The sequence below is a fragment of the Microcebus murinus genome, chromosome 8, assembly GCF_040939455.1.
Source record: "Microcebus murinus isolate Inina chromosome 8, M.murinus_Inina_mat1.0, whole genome shotgun sequence".
Classification (NCBI taxonomy): domain Eukaryota; kingdom Metazoa; phylum Chordata; class Mammalia; order Primates; family Cheirogaleidae; genus Microcebus; species Microcebus murinus.
This window is the reverse complement of record NC_134111.1, coordinates 34,958,034-34,975,350: the sequence shown is the minus strand read 5'-3', so window position 1 is coordinate 34,975,350 and position 17,317 is coordinate 34,958,034. Positions and strand designations below refer to the sequence as shown.

The window sequence follows — 17,317 nt, the reverse complement described above, 5'->3', positions numbered from 1 at the left end:
AAAATATACTCTTTCGGCAAAAAATTAAGTTTTCGAAATGTTCTTCTGTGTTTCCCTAAACCTCACACAATCATGTAGTATAAAATGAAATTCTGCTTATTAGAATATTTTAATTAATAAATAACCTAAAAATTGTAACATTAAAAGCATATTACATTTATTAAATAAATCATTAAATTTTTAAATTATTAAATAAATGCAAATCTCGACTTGATAATTTAGAATCACTTTTTCAAAAGGTACAAACATTTCAACTAAGACTCAAAGTTGACCCTTTTGTCATATTTATGCAGAAAACTTTGCTAATCAGAGAATATATGTTAGTTCAATGCGAATAAAACTAATTCTGGGCACCCTTAAGTACTATAGAAGCACCTATTTACTAGGAATATTTCAGAAATATATTTATAGATCTTAAAATCAGCAAAAAGCAAAGCATAGAGAAAATTGTTTGGAATCACTTTGCAGGAAATTAATCTCCATGCCTTTACTTGATGAATAACCATTTATATAAATTATTATGCTTATTTAGCATTAGCTCTTATCTGTTCATTGAAACTGATCCCTCAAGAGGAATATACTGAGTTACACTGACTTTATAACTACTTGAAGTTATAATAATTTTTGCACTTCACATAGAGCCAACAATATGGTGATCTATAGGGTGAATCTGGCCGCTAACATGTGCTTTGTTTTGAAAATTGGTGTTTTTTATTTTTTAACTGTTTTGGAAGTTTTAGGGATATCATGCATAGTTCCAGTTTTTTATAATCCCCACCTGTCTCACTTTAGTAGTTTTTCCCTTTTATGTTATGTGCTTGGTCTTTAAAGGCTTTTGGCTTCTGAGAGCCTAGATTTAAAATTCTGCCCAGTTTGAAAGTTCACTAAATGGTTCTTTTCATACAGGCACAAAACACTGAAATTTATTAGGATTGGAAGGTATCTTAGAGGTTAGCCAACTATTCTCATTTCTTCCAACAAAACACCTAAAACCAAGAAAAGTAAAAATAGCTGCTTCAATAGTTGAATATTGAAGCCCCTGGTTCAATAGTTCTGCCAAAATGCTCTTTTGACTCAATAAGGCAAAACTATTCTCATTTTGGAGTTTCATATTTTGTCAAGCATCACCACAACTGTCATCTCTATTATAAAAATAATTCCTGCTTCATAAGCACTTACCCCTCAATGCAGGCAGCAGGGATCTCTCCTTCTTGTCATCACATTTGTTACATTCGCTGAAGTACAAGAGTAAGAAGACATCGACAAGAACCCACATCAGTGAAGTGGCTAGAACCACCTTGCAGTAAACAAATCTCCTCATGTCTTTCTGGATTTCTAGTTAACACACAGATCGAAGACAAATGCTACTGTGATAAATCCAAGCCACAGAAATGAACTCCAGCATAAAAGCAGGATGCATTCCACTGTATAAAAAAAAGAAAAGGAAATTTCATTATTGCACTTGTTTTTGTATAAAATACACATAACATGAAACAGATGACTTATTTAATGCTCCCAGATATAATAGCACTTCAAATTCAAAATTAAAAGCTCAAATAGATGAAGGTTGTTAGGAAGACAGGTGTCTACAATTCTAACACCTAATACTAGGATCTGCCACTACCCTCCTGGGCCCTTGATAAACTGATTACTTCAAGTAATATTGTCTTTACCTTAAAGTCCTATCATGAGAATCTATATAGCATCATGTTATCAAAATATTAATAGTACAGTTTAGAATTTAGCCAGATTTAGGACTTCTGATGATCTAATAATACTGGAATGGAAATCATCCTGAAATATAATGTATTATAGTGGCTAAGAAATGGCCTTTATAGATAGACAGGTCTGGGTCTATGTACTTTCTAGGTATGGGAGACTTTCTAAGCCTGTTTTCTCATGTATAAAATGAAGATAACAATGACCAACATAAAGATTTGCTATGAGGATTAAGGATGATCATGCTTGTGAAGCATCTTGCAGAACAGATAGTTATTAATATTAAGATGAAAAAATAGTTTTCGGATTATCAAGTAGGGCAATTACAAGAAGTAAATCAACACTTGTTTGGGCTTAAAAACCCCATCTGCACTTCATAGAAAGTTTACACAATAGATGTGTATTTTAGAACAGATAGCATTCACCCAAACAATTTAACAGAGTAGAAACAACATATTAATGTAAAATGACTTAAAATAACTAGAGCAAGAATTCTAAAGGGCATTAATAAAGATATGTGCATAATTAAGAAATATCGAAAGTAAGTATAGAATTAATTCTATACACACATACATATTTATTTATACTACATTGAGCAATAGCCACCTGGTTAACTAGTCACTATCTATAAAGCAAATAAGTCAGACCAAAAATAATCTGATATGATTTGCTATATTTAAAATAACATCAAATGAAGTATAAATTTTGTGATCTGAATAATACCAGTGACATAGTTCTGACAGTGATATTTGGGGTGAGCAGTATTAAATAAAAGGGAACTTGAAATGTTTTTTTCCTAAACACTTGTCTCAAAATAAAAGCATCAGAGTATAATTTGCTGAGGCAGAAGCTCTTTAATGGTAGCTGGCAACATCATAAAACAACAGAAATGCTGTTGACTTTTACAATCAATCCACCCTAGTAACAAATTCAAAATTCACATAAAGTGAATAAAAGTAAAAAAATAATTATTATAACAAAGAGTTTATTTCAGTAACTACATAAAATTTACGCTTATTCAGAATATATATATATATATTACAGACAAAAAGATATATCAGGCCGGGCGCGGTGGCTCACGCCTGTAATCCTAGCACTTTGGGAGGCCGAGGCGGGCGGATTGCTCAAGGTCAGGAGTTCGAAACCAGCCTGAGCGAGACCCCGTCTCTACCAAAAATAGAAATAAATTAATTGACCAACTAAAAATATATATACAAAAAATTAGCCGGGCATGGTGGCACATGCCTGTAGTCCCAGCTACTCGGGAGGCTGAGGCAGTAGGATCGCTGAGCCCAGGAGATTGAGGTTGCTGTGAGCCAGGCCGACGGCCACGGCACTCACTCTAGCCTGGGCAACAAAGTGAGACTCTGTCTCAAAAAAAAAAAAAAAAAAAAAAAAAAGATATATCATGTGGAAGTTCAAAGAATACATGATATTTGAGGTTTAAAGTTATTCTTGAAAAAAAATGGCTTGCTAAGTATCAAGTTTGTTTCATTTCCACTTCACTTTTCTATAAAAATGATAGCTAGATATTGGAACTCAGCCTTTAAACCTGATAATAAGGGAAAGATTCTTCCATATATGTCCCATTACTATGTGCCTGCTTTTCTAAATTTTAGGTATGAAACAATTCAAGCTATCAAATTTTCTGTCTTTCTTCAGTCCTAAGATGGAGTAGGTCCTTCAGTTTGTTGTAGAAAAGAAATGCTACAGAAAAGTACACATACCACTGATGGTCACCAATTGGCCATGCCCTGGTTGAGATGGATCATTATAATAAATGATCTTTGAAGGTGCCATAAAATAAAGAGATGACCTTAGGTATGCATCTTGCCTCTCTGTTCTTCATTTTCTTTATTTTTAACTATTTCCTGCCCCATCCACCTCACAAAATATTGGGAGGCTTAAGCAAGATATGAGTGAGAACATTTTTAAAAGAAAATATGAAGAATATTATTGTAATAGAAAATCTGAAATCACTTAGTATTAAATATTGAAATGTCTATGATAAGTCATTTCCTAATAACAGCCTTAAGTTGAGGTTATTGAGAATTTCATTTAAACTTTAGTTATGATAAAAAGTCAAAATCACATCTTATTGCCACTTTAAGCATTATTCAAGTTATTCAAATTCCATGGCCTGCTAGATACATATGAAGACATTAGCACTTAGAAAAACCTAACTTTATTATTTCATGTGATAAAACTAAGTTGTTCTTTAAGTTTTTTTCTAATTATGAAACGGTTTTTCATGTTTCAAGTTTTTAATTCTACTTATGACTTGAAAACATCTCTACCTTGAAAACAGGCTAAGCTTTATCACTCAAAGATCTTATACCTTGGCACTTGTAAAATATTAATAATAATCTCATATCTTGTGTTCCAATACTCCTGTTCTTATACTAACCAACATAAGCACAGTTAGTGGCCAAGTTTATTTAAGAAAACCAGCATCTGTATTATGTTTTTATTTCAATAAGCTCCTGTTTATTTGCAAATACTGTTCCATTTCTCAAACAGTCAGGAAATCCATGTTCTGCAATATCCTTGGCTTGCTAAAGCCAGTGTGGAACATGACCAGCTTGCATAAATGACAGGATAGACAACAGGCCTTTCTATTCGACAATATGACCCCTTTTGTAATTGTTTCAAAGGTCTTTTTAGCACAGATAGATCTCTCTCAAAAATATTTCCCTAGATAGGAAAACTTCAAGAAATAAAAAATTATCTAGTACCATTTTGCTAGTCAGATTGCCTTTCCCCTTTTTTTCCTGCCCACTAAATAATAGTATCAGCCAGATATTCTATGAGATATTAGATAATTCTTGCTTGAAAATATGCAGCATTTTCCTATCTTTATTACAATAGATTTCAAATGTAAAAAAATAAAGTCTGGATAAAGTTTAAAATTTGGGTAAATATGTTGTTAAATAAGAAGAAAAAATCTTTTTGTTTGTTTTTTAGTTTTTTATTTGTTTCTGTTTTTGTTTGTTTCTGTTTTTGTTTTTTAACTAGGAGGTTATTACTTAGCCAGGGAATCTCTTTAGTTGTTAAGTATGTTTTTATCTGCAGCCATATATTGCCTTTTGTAGAGAATTACAAAATGGGTGCAAATTTATTCAATCTGTTTTATGAGGCTATACTTGAAGCTGCCAAAGGATCCTGGATGCTAGTGTAAGGCTGCTGGTAGTGCTCCCAGAAGTTTCAGGCACCCAGCACACTATAAATGTTTTAAATAGCTATTCAGGAGTTTCTGCTAGCTGATGACCAGACAATTTGCAGAGTTTGATTATCATGGACTGATAAATCTAGCAAGCAAGCACTGAAAAAATATTTTAAATTAGCTTCAGATCTGACTGATCTTTGCATGAATAAAGATAAAAAATTAAGGATAGACCTGGGGAATTCACTCACAGTCTAAACCAAAGGGTCTGCTGTAATAAGCACACCATACTGAATGACACACTGAGAGATAAAGAAGCCAACAAAGATAATGTTAATTAAATGCCTTTTGCTGAAAGATGGTGGAATAGAAACAATATATATATATATGTGTGTGTGTATGTATATATATATATATATATATATATATATATATATAGAGAGAGAGAGAGAGAGAGAGAGAGAAATGCTCTCACTTGTATATTAACTAAGAAAAGGTTGAATATTCACAACATAAAATTTGACTGTTAAGAGGCAAACCTAGCAAAGGCTCTAAGAATAAATACTGTAGCGTTATAGTGTCATGATTTGGGTCTGGGTTCCAACACTCACTAATTGTACGACTTAATTCAAGTAATTCAAATGTTGAATGCCTTGGTTTACTTATACACAAAATGTAAATCGTGGTAGTTACCTCATAAGGCTAGGATGAGTATGAATACATGTAAAGCTCTTAACATAGTGCCTAGTACATAGGAAGGACTCAATATACATTAGTTGTTATTAGTAGTAATAACAGTAACATTGTTATCATCAGGAACATCATCCAAAGTAAGAGAAAAGAATGAGGATTCTCCTTGCCCACTTTTCCATAAGTAGTGCATGTTCAGTGTGCCCCTATTTGGGGGGTTAGGGAACAAGAGCACCATGAGCAGAAATATTTAACAGATGTAGTTGCTGATGGTGTGTGAATTACACAGAGTTTTACAATAGTCAAAACTCACTGATCCATGCATTTATCTGTGCATTTCACTCTACGTAAATTATAACTCTTTTTAAAGGTAAAATACGATAAAATGGCTATGTAGGTATCATATGATTCCCTGATATCATCAACTTTTAATTTAAAAAGTTATAGTCACAATTGAATCAGATAAGAGAGATTCTATGTAATACCTTTCTAATCTCATCTCCTACCACTGTTCTTCATACCAGCCACTTGGGGCTCCTGGCTGTTCCTTAAACATGCAATTACTAGCTTGCTTCAGGCATGTTTTCTCTGCCCATTGATGAATTCATGACTCTCTGCTCTTAATTCCTTCAGTTCTTTCTTCCCTCCTGCTTAAATGTCACATTACAGAGAGCTTTCTTTATCAACCTATATAACATAGCAGACATACCTTAGTCACTCTCTCCTCACCCCACTTTATTTTCCTTCTTAGCACTTATCTCTCCCAACATATTCAAAAATTAACTTTTTTGTTTGTTTGCTATTTGTCCCTATTTATTTTCTTTTTTTGTATCCCAAGAAAACACTATCATTTAAGATGTCCTGATTTCTTAAATGATAAGTTATATGAGAATAGGATTTCACATCTCTTACATGTACCCTCTCTCACTGCAATATATTTAATTTTAAGCCCCCAACATTGGTGGTTATGGGCTGAATTATCCCACCCTCCCCCTGTCAAAAATCTATATGTTTGAGTCCTAACCCCTAGTATTATAGAATGTGACAAGGTAATTAGATAAAATGAGGCCATAAGTTTACACCCTAATCAAACATGACTGGTGTCCTTATAAGAAGAAGATATTAGGAAACAGACACACACACACACACACACACACACACAGAAAAGACCATGTGAGGACTAAGAGAGAAGATGGCCATCTATAAGCTACAAAAAGAGGCCTCAGAATAAAACCAACACTGCTGATCCTTGGATTTTGTACTTCTAGACTCCAGAACTATGAGAATTTTGCATACTCCTATGTTGAATGTATCAAGTTTCTTATTTCTATTACCACCACCTCTACATCTGCAATTCTACTGTCTGGCAATGGTGTGCCTTTTGTTGCAAAGGTCACCCAATGACATAATGATAGTGAAAGTATTAGATGGATTTTCCACACTCACTACTATCCAGTTCTTTGTTGAGTGTTAGAATGATCTCCTCAAAAATTGACTGAAAAAAGATATCTGACCAATCCTCTCCTCTCCTCCTTATTCACCCACTCTAGAGCAGTTGACTCACTGAATGTGGCTCTCCCAAGAAAGAGTTCATCTTCCTTTGGGCACCCACTGGATAATGATAAAGGTAAAAGTAGTAAAGAATTATATAAAACAATTTTGAAATTATGGGATTGCAACCTGTCAATTCCTAGGCAAGGGGCATCTTTCTTTTCCCTAACAGCAAACCCCAAGCCAGCCTACTTGGTATACCTCCAGGTGGCAGCCCAGCCAAAAATGACTCTAAGATATTCAAACTTAATTCTGAGTCAGCCACCTGAATTTTCTTGTATAGAAATATTTCTAGATCATGAGGATAATAAGTACTTGGTTAAGTATACAATCATGCTTTGCTATCCAAGGGGGACTGGTTCCAAAACCCCTAAGGATGCCAAAATTCTCAGATGCTTAGATACTCAAGTACATTAAATTAAATGGTATAGTATTTGTTATGTTATAGCCTATGTACATCCTCCTACAACCATTAAATCATCTCTAGATTACTTATAATATCTAATACAATGTAAATGCTACATAAATAGTTGTTATGCTATCTTGTTTTATATTTGTATTATCTGTATTGTTTTTTTTTTCAAATATTTTCGATCTGAGGTTGGTTGAATCTGTGGATACAGAACTTGTGACTACCGAGGACTGACTGCACTGCTAACTAAATCCTTCTACTATGTCCCAGTGGGACGACATGGGCGGTATAATGTAAATTTTGTAATCTCTGTAAATTTTGTAAAAATATCTTTGTCCCCATCATGCTTAATCCTTCCATATGAAATGTCTGGGTTAGAGTAGTAGATGATTGGAGAAAAAGAGATAAAGTTATACTTAGTGAAATGGGACACACCAAATTCATGGCCATGGAGGGAGAGTAATGACCCTGACATCACACAAGAAGAAACAATTTGTACACTGAGTTGTGGGGAGGGAGACGGATCAGTTAATGCTGTCTCTGTCACCTAGATTTAGCATCAGAATCTGGCAAAATCATATGGCCTGCCTGAGTGAAGCCGACTTCACTCTGTGGCTGACAATCTGGCCTGCTGTTCTACTTGTCACCTCATCCAAGTGCTATGAAGCAGGAATGCTCATGTGGGCATGGCTGCTCCTCAACTATTCTGCTGTGCCTAATACCCTCAGTGGCTGCTCCCAAACAGAGACCCCTGCTTCTCCCTAAACAAACACGAGAACTTGAAAACTTTGTTTCTATCTGGGTGCTAGAAATTCACAGACTTTTCCTAATGTCTGAGCAGCTTTGGTTTATGTCACACATACAATCTGGGCTACAAATTTTCAGTGACACGGCACACGCTTAACCAAATCAATGTAACAGTAATCCAAATCAAGTTTAATAACCAATCTTTAACCAGAGATATTTGTGCCCCTTTGGGCTATATGTTTGTATGTAGGACAAAATGGGCCATAGACTATCTCTCCATTGGAAACTGAGGTTCTAAATCGTCTATTGCAATGATAACCAAAGATCAGCATATCTGTCTAAACTCCATTATACCAATTGGACTGGATAATACATTGGCCTTACGCTACTACATCTGGGCTGTATAAAATAAGACCTACTGATAGTCTTTGAGATTGACTTGAGTCCAGGACTAGAGAGACATGATTGAAATCAATATGGCAGGTTGTCCTAATCTTGTTGCTTGAAGTTCTATTCATAATAACCTTACATAAATAATGATAAGAAAAACTGAATGGATTTGGTACCAGCCTCTGTCAGATTAATCTAGGTGTTCAATGGTGATGGCATACTCATGTGAAAATTCACCAAAAACTAAGATGATGGAAGACTAAAGGGTGGACATCATTGAGAGACCCTCCTCTACTCTCTTAAATAAGTATTCAGCAATACTTCTTGCTGGGTATAACAAGAATGCAAGGACCCAAACACTCTTTACCAAGCTGCTTCTCCGAGTTGTATTTGCAGTGAGCAACCTTAAAGAATGAGGGGAGATATACCCTCTGGGACAAAGAACAGCCTTTTACTGATTGCTATAAAATGGTAGATTCCCTAAGGCTATCGTCCTTTTCCTGTAATGCCACCCATCATATATGCAGGTATCTAGTGTAGCTGTGTACAAGGCCTCCATGAAACATAGGAAGCAAGTGGATCTGAAACAATCACACTGATGCTCATGTACTTGCTGTGCCATGAGTAAAACTGTCCTTTGCTCTAACACAGGAGTCTATTCTGCCAACATCCATGAAAGGGTAACAAGCTAACTTTTAGCTAAGTGAGATAAAATCAAATTTCAGACCTTTCAAAGACCTGAGATCACCATATACAGAAAAATCAGAAAATGGATATGTGTGTCTATATGAATTTTCATATGTATAGAAAATTTCTAGAAATGATACACTGGCTAAAAATTGGTAATATCTGAGGAATATAATTGATTTACAGTAGGTTTGAATTTTTAATATAAGCATATATTACTTTCAGAACAATACTGCTACCTTAATTATAAAAAGCAAAATATTCCTTTCCTACAGATACAACTATATGCCCATATAGGTGCCAACACTGTGCTTGACAATAAAGATAAAACAGGCAACAAGACACAATCCTGCCTCTGGCTCAGGATCCAGTAGGGGGGATAGACACGAGCTTTGGAGTAGGGATAAAGAAGGGGATAAATGAAATATTTGAAGCAATTCCAAAATGTGAAACTCTTTAACAGATAGTTTTTATATGTGATTATTAATGTTGAGAGAAAGAAGCAATAAATAATAATTGGCCATAGAGTGAGTGAAAGAAGGGTGGAGCTTTAAAAATAATATTTATAAGGCAGATAGGTGTTAAGGCAGTTTGTTACACACTGGTCTTTTCAGAAATGTTTTAATATAGGATGTTCATTCTATGAAGATGCTATGACTATCAAAGCCTAAAGAACTCAAAGTAGAACTACCATTTGATCTAGCAATTCCACTACTGGGTACTTACCCAGAGGAAAAAAAGACATTCTATAAAAAAGACATCTGCACTCATATGTTCATAGCAGTGCAATTCACAATTGCAAAGATGTGGAAACAACCCAAGTATCCATCAATACATGAGTGAATTAATAAACTTTGGTATATGTATACCATGGAGTACTACTCAGCCATAAAAAATGATGAATTAATGCCCCTTGTACTATCCTGGAAGGAGCCTCCATTCTTCTAAGTGAAGTATCACAGGAATGCAAAAACAATCACCACATGTACTCACCATTAAATTGGTACTAATTGATCAACACTTAAGTGTACAAAGGGAAGTAACATTCATAGGGCTTTAAGCAGGTGGCAGCGGGAAGAAGGGATGGGCAAATTCACAACTAACAGGTACAGTGCATTATGTCTGGGGGTCAGGCATGCTTGTAGCTCTGACTTGGGCATTGCAAAGGCAATATATCAACCGATATATTAATCTTTTAAGCATTTTCATTAAAAGATAATGGAATTAAGTCTTCACAAAAAAGGTTGTAAAAAGCAATATATGACTCAAAAAGATAATGAAATTGTTAGAAAAATCGTATTCATCGAACAAAAATTTCTTCATAGTTTATTTAATGTAGGTATTAAATGACTATTCACTATCAATCTTATAACAGGTTATATCAATGGTTCAAGATTGTTCATTAATTGTCACCAAGAGGAGAAAACAGAAATTCAAAATGTTCATCTGGATACACAACCAGAGATTTAAAACAATACTACAGCATTTAAACCATTTCCAATAGACATATACCACCTAGCTGGCCATCTTCTGCCATAAATCTCATTATTAAAAGAAAATAAATGTTTCCACTGAGATGTCAAACCATTAGAAAATCATAACTTCAGTTTCCAAGTTGGCCTATGGCTACTGAATTCTCCATGATAATAGATGCAAGGAATGAATTATAAGTGTTCTTTCTTTGAAACGTGTAGGGTAATGTGGCTATTTCTTGTCTAGACTTCCATTTCAAAACAGGAGCACTTGTTAGTAAAAAAAAAAAAATCAAGAATAATATTAAATTGTTTTGTAAAATTATATCAGTTCCTCTGACTGCTCTGGTTGACAGTTAATGAGCGACCAAAAAAAGTGAAGTTGAGTCAAACAAGAACACAGAACTCTGGGGCACAAAAGGACCCTCAGCTGCACAAAGGAGACACGCAGAAAGGGCTTTGCCACAGAGTACTCTAGAGATAGAATGAAATGGTACAAAATTTAAACCCAAAACAAAAATAAAATTTTATTTGCCTGCTCCCGTATTAATTTTTTTTACCACATCTGATCCATGGACAAATGTACACTTTTCTTAAAACTAGTTAATAAAGTATTAACAGATGAAATATTAAACTTCTTCCACTCAAAAAAAAAAAACACTTTATTAAAGCTTTTATATATCAATTCTTACATATTAATTTTATTTACAGCCTCAGTTTTTTTTTTCCTGCAAACTTCCTAGTGAAGTTATTAATCATAAGTTAAGTACCTTAAATGGCAAGCAATTACAGAGAAGAAATAAATAAATAAATAAATACTCAGAATATTGAATTAATTAATCAATTAATTGGCTGTAGAATATTATATCCTCAAAAAGTTAAAACTCATATTTTTGTTAGCAAAGTAACCTTGTGTGTGAATGAACTAAAGATGGTAACTTTTTAGCTAATATAAAGCAAAGCAATCTACTATAATGAAGTATATAATCCATTAATAGAAAATACAGAGATCCTATAAAATAATTTGCCAAAAATGCACAAAAAAGGGAAAGATATAATGTCTTTTTGTAAGATTTAACAGTTGAGCAGAGACTACCATTATGTGTACAAGTACATGAACAGGGAACCTGTAAACAAGGCAACAATTTCCCTATCCTCTGAGAAAACTACTAATTAATTTAATTAATAAGTATGCTTTTTAAAGAATCATAAAACAAAAATAAAAACTGGTTTTACTAAATTATTTTAGCAAAAGTGGGATGAAATGGGTCCTTTTTTACTTTGCAGGTGGACATGTAAATTGGTAAAAACTTTTTTGGAGAGAAATTGGGTTTATTAAAAATAAATAGAAATTTTGGCCTAGTATCTTTAAAAAAATTATCATATACTTTGAACTAGTAATTTCTCAACTGGAAACTCTTTAAAACCCCATATTAGAGAAAAGGTCTTAAGTTCAGAAAATGTTATGACACCATTATTTATTAAAAATAGTTCAAAATAGATACATAGCTAATTAATAGTATATTATGCAACTATTAGAAAACATAAAAAATTGTAATAATATGAGAAATGTTGATATAATAATATAAACTAGACAACACACTACTTGTTTGTACCCTATGATTGCAACTATTTTTTTTTAACTTACTAGTATAAAAGTACTGAAAAAATAGGTAGAAATATCGGGATTTTCTTTGCACTCCTCTTACTATTTCTTTGACTTTATGAATTATCGAGAAATAGTATATAATACCTGAATGATGGGGAAAATATATGTTTTACTTTAAAGTAAATAAGGAAACCACTAATAATAGTGATACAGACTAAAATTCTGAGTCGTCTGATATTTGTGCATATGCAAGTCTATGGGCACACACACTCACACACACACACACATTTCATTATGATGAAAAACAGTGCAAATATAAAGCAGTCGCCCTGAAGAACTGCCAAAAGTTATGCACAAAACAGAATAAATAAGAAAGAAAAGGAGGGCAAAATCTCCCATTAAAATGAAGCCTGATTTAAGTATTCTGTTTCCAAAATTCTAACTTTTACTAGTCTCCAGTATTAGAGAATCTGTCACACTGGAAAGATAAAAGTTTGACCCACATGTCAAATTCTATTAAAATTCCATATTTCTTTGAAGAAAATGGCTAACTTTCCAAACTTGGGATTTTACCCAGGATTCAGGGACTTTTACTGGTAGTATATGGGGCCTTTGTTCCAAACAAGTACTCTCTCAAAACCATCAGGACCATATTTAAAATGATCATTCAAAGTGGGGAGGACTAGTCATTTCTAATCACTCTCACTATTTTACTCAAATCCAACTAGGTTTTTAGAAAAGAAACAACTCAAATGAATTTCATATTCCACTCATATAAAAAAATTTAATACATTGAGGACATGTATTTGGAATTCAAAATCTTCTTCCCTTTTATATGATTTAGATTAAAATCACATGCAAATTGAAGACCCTGAGAACTACAATTGAAGTCCCTGAGTGATTGTTGCTATAGAAAAGCATTATCTCATCAATTGTATAGTGTGATTTGGAAAAAAATCATGATTGAGATAATGACAAAAATGATCAGATTCCAAAATCTAATTAACATGAACAAAACCACCTTGGTAAAAGCAAGTAAGCTAGTGTTTGTTTTTATTCAGAACCCCCCCCAAAAGAGTAGTACATAACTAATATAATCTATTCCATAATCTATTTTTAAATGTCTAATCTAAAAAATTTAAATGACCTTATTATTTTAATGTATTAGGTAATATATCTCTGAGTTTCTAAAAGATGCCATTCCATTTATCACTTTGGACCAATCACTGCAATTAAATCAATTTCTGAAAACAATTTTTCTTTCAGTATTATTCATCTGAAGTTAGCCATGAGGAACATGGTGGTGGGCTGGAGGGAGGGGTGCACTAATGGGGTAGGAGAGGAGCAATTAGCATCCCAAACAAGTTTACCTCAATTGTCAGGTTTTCTTTCTTGAAATAAGATCTTTATAGTTGATATTATGGCAGTGAGTAGCAATGAGTTAATCACAGACAGTTTTTCTTATTATAATTTATTTCTGAGTCAAGGTCCAATTTCTAAAAGCAAACAGTTCATAAATTTTCTGCAAAGGTTTTATAGTTTTATAGCTCAAACAGGAAAGGTATAAAGCTTCAAGATCAATAACATCTGTTTAGTCCAAGGAAAAGCTCCACCATTTATGTGGCTGAATGATTATAATATTTTCTTTTGATTTTGATAAACATAGTAAATACATTCTAACCACTGATTGACATCAGAACAAATCAGTAGGTGTGCTCCAATCCAAAATCTCTTATGTATTAATTTCTGTGGAATAAAACAGTGCTCAAACTGAGAAAGATAATGTTGGCATGATTCCCCTCCTGCAAAAAACCATAATCAGTATAAAAATTCTCTGATTTCCCACATCCATTCAGCTCCACCCCATTAGAATAGCAATCAAAGTTTTATTTTCCTTTTTGCTTCACATTTCTGGCAAAGATATGTACAAAGGCAGCAATTTGAATCAATGAAGGCTATTAACTGATGCATGGGATTTTTTTCTTTATACCACTTTAATTCCTGGTTATTCTACTTCTCTCATATTTTTAAAATTTTATTTCTCTTTTAACATATTTAAATTATGTTTCTATTTATCATATTTCTCACATTTCTTTTTTAGCCATTTCATTTCCTGTCCACGGTCTCTCACTTTCAATTATAAAAATCACTTGACTGGATTTTTCATTTCAATTTGTAATTGGCTTTGCAGGATATAGTTGTTAATTGCTTTTCCGTATGTCAATGGTTTCTTCCATTCTTTTTCACCCTTCCTGTATTTTCTTCCTCTTCTATGGAGAAAACATCATATTTCTTGGTCGTCCTAATATTTCTCCATAATCTTCACTTACCATTCTACAGAAACTCCTTTACTCTTACCTAAAGTCTTAAGACATATTGTAAATTCTTTCTTCATGCCACCGCAGAGGAAAATGAATATCAATGATATCTAAGAAAGATTGTCCTGTAGTCATGGGCAAATACTAAGACCTTGAGGAGGCTAAATGATAGCAAAAACACCAGAATAATGAATATTTGCATCACAAGAGCCAGGAATCTAGAAAATGAATGAGTCAGGAATATAGAAAATGACTTTTTCCCTAAAAATTCAGATACATATGTATATGTGTGTGTATATATGTATGAGCCTGTATGCATATATTTGTGTATATATGAATATATAGTCTGTTTTTAAATGTCTAATCTAAAAGTGCTATTTTAAATGACCTTATTCTTATATATATATAAGAATATATATATATATATAAGAGAGAGAGAGCAAGATTAGGACTATTAGGCAACTTTGTTTCAAGTCCCACCCCACCACCCATTCATTTGAAGATATTAGAGATTTGCCCAGCTAACTACAGTTGTTCCCACGTTTATGAAATGGCAACAAGAGCTATCCCTACTTACTTATATGGTCATGGTAAAGATAATGCATATGAAATGAGAATCAGAAGAACTGGCACATAGTACCTAACTAATCAGTATATGTCAGCCATTGCCGTTATTGTCATCAGTATTATAATGAGGAAAATAATTTGTTAACATAACTTGGAAAGAGGAAAGAATTTAAGTTTCATGTAAATAGCTATTTATTTCATTTACTTAGCAAATAATTTCTGAGAACCTAATGTGCTCCCAGCCCTAGCCCAAGTTAGATGCTTGGGACACCTAACCTCACAGAGTTTACAAGCTAGCAGTTTTAGATAAAACCAAGGACCTGCTCGAGATTAAAATTTCTGGTGCTAGCATCATTGTTACAAATATTAATTTATTATTTTTATTCTTCATGTATATCAGTACTATATATATTTAAATTAAGTTGAAAAAAAGTAATTTAGGAAAAAATGGGTGTTCACAAATTTGCTGGTAGATTTTGTTGATTTTGAGGCTGTTATGGGATATACGAGTGGACTGAATTTATAGGGATTAAATTTCAGGAAAGGAAAAGGTTATGGAGTCGCCAAGCTAATGTTAATTGAAGCCATGGAAATTGATGAAACGGGCTCATCAAGAGTACATGTGGAGTATATTCCACATACAGCATAGTCACACAAGCCTTTGGTGACCTTAGAAAGAGCAGTTTCAGACAAGCAGACAAAGCAAGCAGCGTGTTGAGGTGCGAATGCCCATGAGAGAGAATATAGACAAGACTTGGAAATGGTTAGCTGTGAGAAGAGATAAGAGTTACAATACAGCTAAAAGTGAACTTGGAATAAAGGGAGGATTTATGCACATAAGCATTTTTGTTTGAAAGGGAAAGGTATTTTGACTTGTTTAATCAGGAAAGAGGGAGAAGGCTGAACATGAAAAAGAAAATGTCATTTCAATTAGGGCTCTTAGAATATGCCCATGTGCAAGATTCAGAGTATGCATGAAGGCATTGGTTTATAGAGGAAAAGATATCATCAGAAGGGAAGGATAAAAGGATTTGGGGTACAAGTTAGCAGGAACCTCCTAGTTCCTATCTCACAGATGCTATGTTCTCTGCACATCAACTATTAAAAAGGAAGAGAGAAGAGTGGTGGTGGGGTTAGAGCATGGGAAAGTAGAAAAAGTCTGATGTAAAACCATGAGGAATAGAAGAAAGATACTTGTCCACAAAAGGAGATGAGTTGCTTGGCATAGTAGAGAGCTCAGATGAGCTTGTCATGTCAAATGCTCACCCTGTTCGCTTGGCATGTATCATCTCTGAGCCTCATCCAGAAGGACTTTGGCAAACCTCCCTTCTTTTCACCTTCCAATAAAGGGTTAACTCCAGGTTATTTTATGTTGTATTCCCAAATTTTCCTGAACAAAGTATATCGATTTTAAATTCAGATTAATTATTTTAAACATGACTGAATCAAACATAATACTGTATGATTAAAATCTCAATGAATTTTTAGTTAACATACCTTGAGTATGTCTAAAAGGATTTGTAACATCCTTCCCTCCTATAAATGAATGATGATGCAAGATTGCCAAATCTTTGCACTCAAACATATAGACAGAGCAAAGAAGGAAAACACAGTGGAGTGGAAACCCAAATAATTTTGCTCTAAACCAGATGCATGTTACTAGGGGAAAAAAAATTGTTTGTGGTCCTGATTAACAAGGATAACTGCTCAACTGACACTCTGCATTTTCTCTCTCTCTCTCTGTCTCCCTCTTCCCTCCCTCTCTTGCAGTTGGACCCTTTTGTTTCCAAGATACCTTCTAGTTTAACTCTGTGGCTCACTTGGGTGTCTCTGATACTGTCTGAGGTTGCCTGGCAACATGACCGATAGAATACTCACCAGTCTGTGTGGTAGCTGTATTTTTTGGCTTGCAGGTGGGAGATTTGGACAGAATTTTATGAGGTTTTCACATTGCAATTCTATTTAATTTCAGTGGATGTGTAATTAAGTTAA

The 17,317-nt window shown here is 33.8% G+C and overlaps 1 protein-coding gene across 1 annotated transcript in view; it reads right to left on the bottom strand.

Annotated features, from left to right (window-relative positions):
• Positions 1–17,317, bottom strand: part of GALNT13 (polypeptide N-acetylgalactosaminyltransferase 13) — a 497,120-nt gene that overhangs the window by 443,122 nt on the left and 36,681 nt on the right. The window contains exon 2 of the mRNA XM_012779946.3: positions 1,180–1,424. Coding sequence (XP_012635400.1) covers positions 1,180–1,321 — 142 coding nt within the window. The 5' untranslated portion in view covers positions 1,322–1,424. The remainder of the gene's footprint in view (positions 1–1,179; positions 1,425–17,317) is intronic.